This window comes from Gloeophyllum trabeum, assembly GCF_000344685.1.
Source record: "Gloeophyllum trabeum ATCC 11539 unplaced genomic scaffold GLOTRscaffold_00006, whole genome shotgun sequence".
Classification (NCBI taxonomy): Eukaryota; Fungi; Basidiomycota; class Agaricomycetes; order Gloeophyllales; family Gloeophyllaceae; genus Gloeophyllum; species Gloeophyllum trabeum.
This window is the reverse complement of record NW_006920415.1, coordinates 1,479,698-1,488,850: the sequence shown is the minus strand read 5'-3', so window position 1 is coordinate 1,488,850 and position 9,153 is coordinate 1,479,698. Positions and strand designations below refer to the sequence as shown.

The following is a 9,153-nucleotide window of genomic DNA, read 5'->3' as shown; positions in this document are numbered from 1 at the left end:
CTCCCACTTGCTCTTTCCAGCCCCTAGAGGTCGCCTCGATGCTCCGCCACCTGATCCAAGCGGTCCCATCACTCCGAGCGACGCGCCGGTCACGTGCTAATTACCTCCGGCCGCTTGCTGACTGATGCTGACCTCATGGTGACTCGTATACGTCCGCACCTTCGGTATCTTGACGGAAATGAGGGGGAGTGAGTGCTGGAGGGTGGGCATGAGGACGACGCCCCTCGATAGAAGTTCCCACGGGCCCCGGAGCTAATTCATCTAGACGTTGCATTGGTTAAGTCGCTCCGGAGCTCCTGTTCGCGGAGATAAATCGTGGAATGGGTCCGTGTACACCTCAAGGATGTTAGGAAGTCCGGAGCTAAAACGGAGCAAGTCTTTAGAGCCCATAGAAGCCTAGAGGCATGTGAGTGCTGTGTCGAATAAGCTCCGGAGGGCTTGTACGATGCGCTGAGTCCGCATTTTTGGGAGTCAGACGATCCTGAGGCTTATCACCGTCATGATCATGACGGTCCGCTGAATTGATACGTTTACTGCGACATTGCGACTACGACCCTTGTCGAACGCACCTATGATCCCTTGATTGTCAGAGCGCACCAGCACGTTGACATCTTCGTAGCCTTTAAGTTCCAGAAGTCGGACTAGGAACTCAACTGTGAGACCTTCGAGCCAGCCAATATCGTGACCGCTTCCCTGCGGTACATTCCAGTTTTGCTTCAAGCACCAGGCGTCCCAGTGTCGCGTACCCCATATTACTCCAATGCCCCAATCTGTCGAGGCATCCACCCATATGCCTAAGTAAGTCACCGGCCCCCGGGGCTTCAAGGATCGGACCGCGTCGTCCTGTACTAGACGCTGCTGCCACCACGTTAGGTCCGTCAACATGCGATGAGATGGGCATCGAGGAGCATAAGGGTTATCTGTGAACTCGGAGGCGAAGGCATTCAATGACGGCAGGTGAGCACGTCCTTCGCAATATATGAATGTTACGTGTGATAGTGTCCCGATCATCTTCTGCACTTCTCGTAAGTGGACACAGCCTTGACTCCAAGTAATCCTAGCCGTCTTGACCTGTCCTCGTACTTTGTCGAGTTTTGCGGGTATCATGCGAGCCGTCTTCGCCTGTAGTTCCCAGCTGAATCCAACATAATCAAATGTCGGTGCGAAATCCTGTCCCTTCTCTTCGTTCCAAGGAAACTGAAGAGGAGCCGTAACATTGAATATTGTCTGCCTATTGTATGCGAAGCTGTAGGGTAGCATTCTTCCATCTGGTTGCTGACCACTGGCAATGGGAAAACGAAATATCGTAATATCATCGACCCACTTCAATGTAGGCCCAATCCTCTTAACTTCAAGGATATCCATTGTCACATCCACGGTCTCTCCTAATAGACCGTGTGCTGACGAGAGACCAAAAGGAACACAGTGGTCTATATGGTGGTTGTCTCCGAATCAAACAATAATGAATATCTTGTGTGATGGCTTGACTGGTATGGTGCAGTACGCGCTAGCAATATCGAACGTTGCTGCCTCTGCTCCCAGCGGGGCATTGGCACACTGTATCCACCCGGTCAGGGTATGTCCATATCTGTCTTATGCAGAACAACAGAGGGCACTCTGCCCCATCCACGAGCTGGACAACACGGAGGGTCTCAGACCCCACCTCTGACTGAGGCCGTACACAGAGGGTTTGCCACCCCGTCCCCTCCAGGGACAACAACCGTACACGTCGTCATCACAGAGCTCGTCAAACCCGAAAGAGTGACAGCCGTGACCCGTTGTTATTTGACATCTCAGTCCAAACACGGTGCCGCCCTCTGATCCGAAGATCACAGACCCGATAGGTCTAAGTCATGGTGCACGGTTGTGAAATTGAAGGTGGATAAAAAAGCACGAAAGTGCGTTCGAAGATGGCGAGATATTGTAATAGGTAAATTGAAAAGATAGACTCACCACTTCAGCGCAATCTGCTGCCGTAGAGAAGCGCGTGATGAAGTCCTTCGGGTCGATGTAACTGTTGACTGAGGGCTGTTGTACTGTTGCTGCTGAAAGATTCCTACACACTCGGACCTTATCCTCTTCACCGTCGGCACCCGGACGCACTGTGCAAACCAGCGGCGACACCACAAAGGGACCTCCGCACATCCGTTCGCATTCCTCTCTCGTCATCGCCTGTGACATCCGCCCTGCTTGTACTTCCTTGTCAATGTAGTTCCTGACGTGTTGAGCATACTGAGTGCAGTTTTTTGAATTTTCATGAATAATTGTCTCTCGCGGTGGAGAGAAGTCACCAAGAGGAAAGCCATTGACTAGTTTCGTGGCAAGATCTGGGTATCATTCAAGTAAGCCGCACTCTGTCAAAAGCCGGTGAAAAGCGGCCGCGTCATAAGGCGTCTGGTGGTGGTAAAGCGAGTTCTGATCAGAGGCAAACGGTGATAGGCACTAACACACGACAACACCAAAGACCAAAAAGAAATAAAACCTAAAACACCTAGCAGTATGGGTGTAGGCGGTCTAAGGCGATTGAAGGGTAATATTTAAGTTCGAAGGGAGGGGGAGAAGTTAGACGCCGTAGGGTAGCCCGTAGGGAAACCTAAAACAAACAAAATCTTGAGGCCTGAAACAAACAGTATAGTGATTCTCCGGAGTATTTATCTCCGAAGTTCGCCAGTAGCCCGGGTGGGGAGTTCCACTGAACCTGAACAATAGTCTCGTGCCTACAGATGCTTGGTGAATTTTATACTTTAAATCCGGAGCTTACTTGGATCGATATGCGATGGCGGAGTTATCTAGTTTCGACGAGTCAGGCCTATTGGCAAAGCTAGGATTGATTGTAGATGCTAAGTCCGACGCGAAGGGACTCCGAGGGTCGCTGAGACGATAATTCTGGTACGCTGAGAGGGTGAAGTACAAAACTTGGATTTTCCACTACGCTCCATACATTTTTATGCTATTGGAATGGTTTTGCGTCCGCCCGGAGTTAAATAACAAATATGCTCCGCATCCCACACAATTACTCAGCCTTTGCCCACTGCTATACCATGTCCCATATGATCCTGCCGTGTTTCCACGTGCTCGTCCTAGGTCCTAGAGGTAGCCTCGACGCGTCAATGCTCGCTTGAAGTGCCTCATCACACGGTACTGCAGGCTGATCACGTGCGGATTAGCTCCGGCCGCTTGCTGACTGATACGTTCCGTCCGGCCGTCGATTTATGTCCGCTGACTCAGTCGCTTTGACGGAAACGAAGGGGAGTGATGACTGGGGAGTGGTAATACCAATGACTCACTGCGACGCGGGCCTCCGCCGTTCCCGGAGATAATTAGTCACAAAGGTATTCTTCCGGGTGACTTCAGAGCGTCTGGCTGCGGAGCTAAATCATTTTGGTGATCTGCGCCTGCCTTGAGGACGTTAGAAGGTCCGGAATTAAATCCAGAACCCTTCGTCGGTTACTTGTCGCGTAAGAGGTTCGACAGGTGGTGTCGAATAAACTTTGGAGGGGATGTATGGTGTGTCAAATTCGCAATTTTGGGGGTCAGAAGATCGCTGGGGCTTATCAACGGATGCGGCGCAGTCTCGACTGAGGGCGATATGGTTTGGACAGCCGCAGAAGGCACAGATATGGCGGATTTCCGATCCGTGGTTGGTGCAAGTAGTGAACCCTGCTCTCGCTCCGGAAGTGTTCCATGCGGTACAGACGCTGTCACCGGATTTGATTGAGACCAGCCGCCTCGAGTTCGTGTTCCAGCGACAATATACTGGTCCACCTCCGGGGTAATATCCGTTCGTGCAGTCACTGGCTCTATGGCCAGATCACGAGCAGGCCAGACAGACGAAAGCCTTTTTGGGTCTCTCGTCACGAAATGAACGATAGCTGGGACGAATCCTGGCGGTTTTTGGAGATGAAGTGTCTGATGCTGAAGTGACCTGGTTGGGTGGCTGACGACAAGATGGTTCGTACCAGTGGAGTCGGTCCCGTTCCTCCTGCATCCCCTTCAAAGCATCCTTTACTTGCTGGTTGGAGTCATCTAGCTTCATCTGGTCATATTTTGTCCGGTAGCGCTTAGCATTGAAAACGAAGGGTTGCCACACATAGAGTTGACGCAAGTCGATGTCCATCTTCAATAGAATTCTGAAATCGGTGATGAATGTGGGTTGACCAGTGAACCAGGTCCGATGCTTGTCCCAGCGCTCTGCTTGCTCCACCTGGCCCGCATCGAGATAGAACGCGACTTGATTTTCCATCGCCTCCCGCCATTCTTCGGATGTGAGCGCACCTTCGTCCTGGTACTTGGCTACATCGAGAAGCTGCTTCTTCCGAGATTTCTCCCCGAGGCCCGTTCTCAGTGGTACATTATTGTTCTGACGTAGCATTTCCTGATGAGTCGTGTTAAGATACATTGAAAGGGGAATATATTCACCAAGATTTGCTAGTTTCTTCAGACGCGGGTGCCAGCCAGTGATCTCATTCATTTCGATGTTGATGTCCTCTTCTACAATCGGCTTTCTCCTCTTATTCATCGGCACATCGCTTTCCGAGCTGCTGGAACTGGAGGACAATAATGACCGTGAGCACCGTTTCTTCCCGAAGATCTTCTTCATTATCTTGCTCTCAGCTTTCTTCCGACTCCTTGGAGAGGGGGCCTTTAGCATTCTCGACAGTAGATATTCAGGCTGATTATCAGGGGTGGAAGAATGACTTGATTCAGATTCAGAGAGCTTGATAAGATCAGCTTCGTCCTCGGATACTTCTTGTTTGCCCTGACCGCGCCGAAGCTCTCCGAGTCTAATTTCCTCCGCAGTCGTAGCCTTCATTGTCTTCCTCATACTACGGGGGTATTTCGATCCATCTGGCTTAAGGCCCTTTCTGAGATTTTCTGCCATTTGGGCAGGAGATATGACGGGCGGATTATTGTTGACAATATTATGCCCGTTGGTGCCAGCAGGGATTCCAGAAGACATATTGATACTATGCAATCCCGATTGCCGCGACAGCCTAATGAAAAATTCGCCTAGAGGGGAATGCAAAGGGACGACAACACGTACGTGTCGTCCAATGCACAGTGGGCATCTAGACGCCCACGTGTCTGCTTACTCAGCTTTCTCGTGGCAAGCACTCCCACGCAGCATCCGCTCGCAAGCTTGCTCATGCTGCGTGTACTATCAACTTGCCCGCCATTTTTGCAAGATCTGTCAAAGATCTGACCTACCCTAAACAAATGACATATGCAATTCCCATGATTAGACTTGCCTTCGCATACACTCTGTGCCCACCGCAAGATATACTGTCACGGTATGTACTCGACAAAATGGAGCATGAGTCAAAATAATGTATTGTTGCACATCAAGGGTCTGCTTGGCAACCGGAGGTTGGATCAGGTAGATCTCGGAGGTATGGCGAGGCCGGACTTACAATGTCCTGAATCATATTTCTCGCTCAGGCTTTTACCGCAATGAAGTACAGAGACCTTGAATTCTATAAATTGAAAGCTCACCCAGCATATGAATAAATGAGTTCATGGCCAAGGTAGCGGGTCCTGCCACACAAGTGTGGCCTTACAGCCTTATCTCGCATCCCTTGCAGCTAGACTCCAGTCCATGCATAGAACTATACTTTGCATCCCACTTACATATCGAAGTAAACAATCAGTACTAAATTCCATCTCAATTAGAGCATATTCGGTGTGGTAATTACTATGGGTGGAGCTCCCAAGTAAGGGAATTTTGATGGATTTGAGCGACCCCATTGGCCCCACGCTGTGGTAATTACCACAGCGAATATGCTCTATTCACTGCAGCAGCTACATGCTGTGAACTGCACTCCACAGCAGCTACAGGCTGTGAACTTTGCACACCAAATCAAGGAGGAGCTAAATATCTCTTGTATACGTCAAAGATTCGAAATAATTACTTTAAATTATATCCATTGGGACATGCATCCTGTGCAGTCCGGGAGATGGGATGTCTCCCGGACTGTGCAGGATGGCAATAAGTGTTCAGCTGGCTAGCCAAACCACCTCTCTCTGGCTGCATTTGTGCAAGCACCTATATGATAATTAATTCATCCCATCCCGCAAAGGAGGGGTAAGATGCCGGAGCTTCCCGAGTACTGTGACTACTGACCAAATTACCGTCACAACAGTCAGTTGGTCATTCCCACGGTATTAACGTAGTATTCACGTAGTCACTGACAACCCCGTCAGCCACCGTCCGCTTAGTCAGCCTCGGGCGGCGACATTTGTGCCAGCCGTCCTATAGCGTTCTCCTCCCGTCTTTGCTATTGCGCCCCCGCGTACACTGGGTACAATACCCATATTGAGCCACTGAGAAAGTGTGAAAGGAACCAGACAAAGATCAAATTTTGTTCATAGTGTTGCCTTGCAAAACAAATGAAAGTTCAATGAACAGTGCTGAACAAAGATCATATCCTGTGTCACAATCAGATTTTTGCGCAGTCAAAAGTAGTATTATTCTAATTCATTTCACTGACTGTGCAATGAACAATCATGAAAAAAGTTTGACCTTTGACCGGTTATTTTCAAAGTTTTGTGCATGCTCAATATGGGTGATGTACCCAGTGGTAAACACAACCAAATATTACCTTTTCGAGAAGAATATCATGTGACCTTCGACCCCTCCGGTCGCGTCACTAAAAATAACTGGATCCAGCCGTATTAAGTAAACGCCGATTACATTGCCATCATAGTATTTTGATGTGTAAGGTTTGCATTGCTTCGTTAGTATAGTGGCTATGTGACATGTATTGAGTGCTGGACGTCTGGAGCTCAATTCCTAGTTGTGCCACATTTTTTTATTTGTGCTTTAGGGTTAGGGTTTATTAACTTTCCTTACTGTTGGATTTTATATATACCTTGTCAGCCACATGTATCACAGCTATATAGAATTTCAATGAAAACTTATTTTGCCCCATCTATATGACCCTCTTAGTCCAGACTTGAAGATACTCTCACTGGCCGGCCACGCGCTCGGCGGGAAGCCCGCGTTTGCCGGCATCACGTGACATTCTTCTCGATATGGTATATTTGTACGTATTTGCACGGGGGCGCAGTAAAGCTACCTTTCTCCTCCTCTTGTTCGTTCTGTATCCGGTAATAAATTAAAAATAGATTTGTATTACATAACACTGCACGTGCGCCCTAGCAAAGGAGGAGCGAGTGGGGATGGGCAAGTCCGCTCGTGAGAGCGTACTCTTACATAAGCAATTTGTGGCGCCAAAAGTGACCAAGCCTCACTGGCTGCCTTCGTAGGAATGTTGTGTAATGTAGAGTGTTCTATATACTATATATTGTCTGGCATAATATCTCTCAGTTTTTCCAAAGTAGTCTACGGTGTTTTTGAGCGAGCTTAACCCTTTTATGCTCAGGAATATCGAGTGAGCGTGCTACTGAATGCAATCCTCCCAATAAGTTACGGGACGCAAGTCACGTGCCCCTTTCCACGCATTCGGCACGTGCATCGAAGGTGCCACAACCGCGTCCGACCGCAAATTGAGAGGCGAAAGGCTATTTCAAGGGGCTCCCCATGTGCTATAGGTGGCCTACTGCTTTGTATATGCAGTAATAATGTCAGAAATTTGATATCATGATTATGTCTTATACTATTTATAGCTGCCACTCCAAGTATGCACTACTTAAAGTCTAATAGGGGAGCAGGGTCTTTCATCACTCAGGAAAGAGGCTTTAATAAAGCAAACTTAGTAGGCAAGCTCATATTTATGCCTTGCTGGTGCCAGGGTTCAGACTTCAAATGGTTGAATGTGCGCCACGTAGCAGTGGATGCTCATTAGACAATGGAATTCCCGGGTGAAAGCATTACCTGATGACAACATTAATATTTAGAGTTTGAGCTGGCAGAGCGTCAAAACAGCATCTAAAAGCAGGAGACCACGAGCACAAGCCGAAAGGAGGATCAAAAGGCACCAACAAGGTTTGAACCCACAATATATTACAATTCTGCTTCTACGAGACGAACGCGCAACCATTACACTACGAACTCAACACAGGCACAAGTAACAACGCATATATGTCGCCCAACTACCCTTGCAGAAACCGGCTATCACCGGCCCGCGCAGCGCACGTGATATGCGTCCCATAATTTATTGGGAGGATTGCATTGAGTGAGCGTGCTCTGTCTGTCACGTTGTCACATTTGGTCACAGCGCGCGTCCTATGGTTTTGGGCCGACGCGTGACGGGAAGGAGATCACATTTACAGCGTCAAACACACCTTTTGTGCCAAACTCAATGAATAAAGGTTATTCCTTTCTCATATATATAGTGAACTAGCAGAAAAGAACACCAGTAGAAGCCAGATATACTATGCATGGCTGCCAAAATCTGCCCCTGCAGAGGTGTGTCCCTGATATATTCCTGTGCCTTTCTGCTACTTCGGTAGAGATTCATCTTAGAAAGAATTTGGCACCAAATTCTTGTGAGAAAACGTGACATGGAACAATCTACATTGAACGCCTTTTTCTGGTCAACACAAAAAGTGTTTTGGCCTTGGGTACAAACATGTACAAACATACGGGCGCGAGTCAACACTTGCCCATCCCCAGAGCGAGAACGCTAAGGACGGATGGTTTAGGAGCCTGACATCCTCCCTGATTACAGGTATCGTTACAAGAAGTTCGTCAAGCCCTTGGGGGCGCACCCTTGTCTATCATCTGTGACCGTAAGTAGCTAGTACCGTGTCCCGAACTCAGACATGCTGACTGTCATGCATGATATTGTACAACTTCGTTTCGACCCATGATGCATAAAGCAATGTATACACGATGCAACACGAACTCAATCCTGTCCCTGCCCACACTGCTGCCCAAGCCCCTGCTTCGGCTTATCCGTCCCGACCGGGAAGCAGCTCCCGGTCCCCTGCGTGAACGTCTCCACGCAGATCGGCGTGCCGAACGGCGTCTGCACGACGAATGACGCGCGCGCACTCCCCGCCTTCTTGCGCAGGGCGATGCTTATCGCGCACATGTTCTTTATGTCGGTGTCGTCGTAGAAGCCGTCGTCCCAGACCGTCTTCAGAGGCTGTGTGCATTGGACAGATCAGCGCCGTGCAAGGAATCGCGGGGAAGACGACTTACAGGGAACTGCAGGATGTGCGTCTTCGCGTTCTGCGTGGTTGGCGTCT

General features: G+C 49.1%; 2 protein-coding genes across 2 annotated transcripts; both read right to left on the bottom strand.

Annotated features, from left to right (window-relative positions):
• Window positions 1–3,811: 3,811 nt before the first annotated feature.
• GLOTRDRAFT_129141 (uncharacterized protein) lies at window positions 3,812–4,960 on the bottom strand (the record flags this gene model as incomplete). The annotated part of the gene is made up of 1 exon (XM_007867762.1): window positions 3,812–4,960. The coding sequence occupies one exon, from the start codon at window positions 4,958–4,960 to the stop codon at window positions 3,812–3,814; it is 1,149 nt and encodes a 382-aa protein (XP_007865953.1).
• Window positions 4,961–8,807: 3,847 nt separating this feature from the next.
• On the bottom strand, window positions 8,808–9,136 carry GLOTRDRAFT_129140 (uncharacterized protein; the record flags this gene model as incomplete). The annotated part of the gene is made up of 2 exons (XM_007867761.1): window positions 8,808–9,050; window positions 9,107–9,136. Coding segments are annotated over 2 exons (273 nt in total), but the record flags the coding sequence as incomplete, so codon positions are not given.
• Window positions 9,137–9,153: the final 17 nt, after the last annotated feature.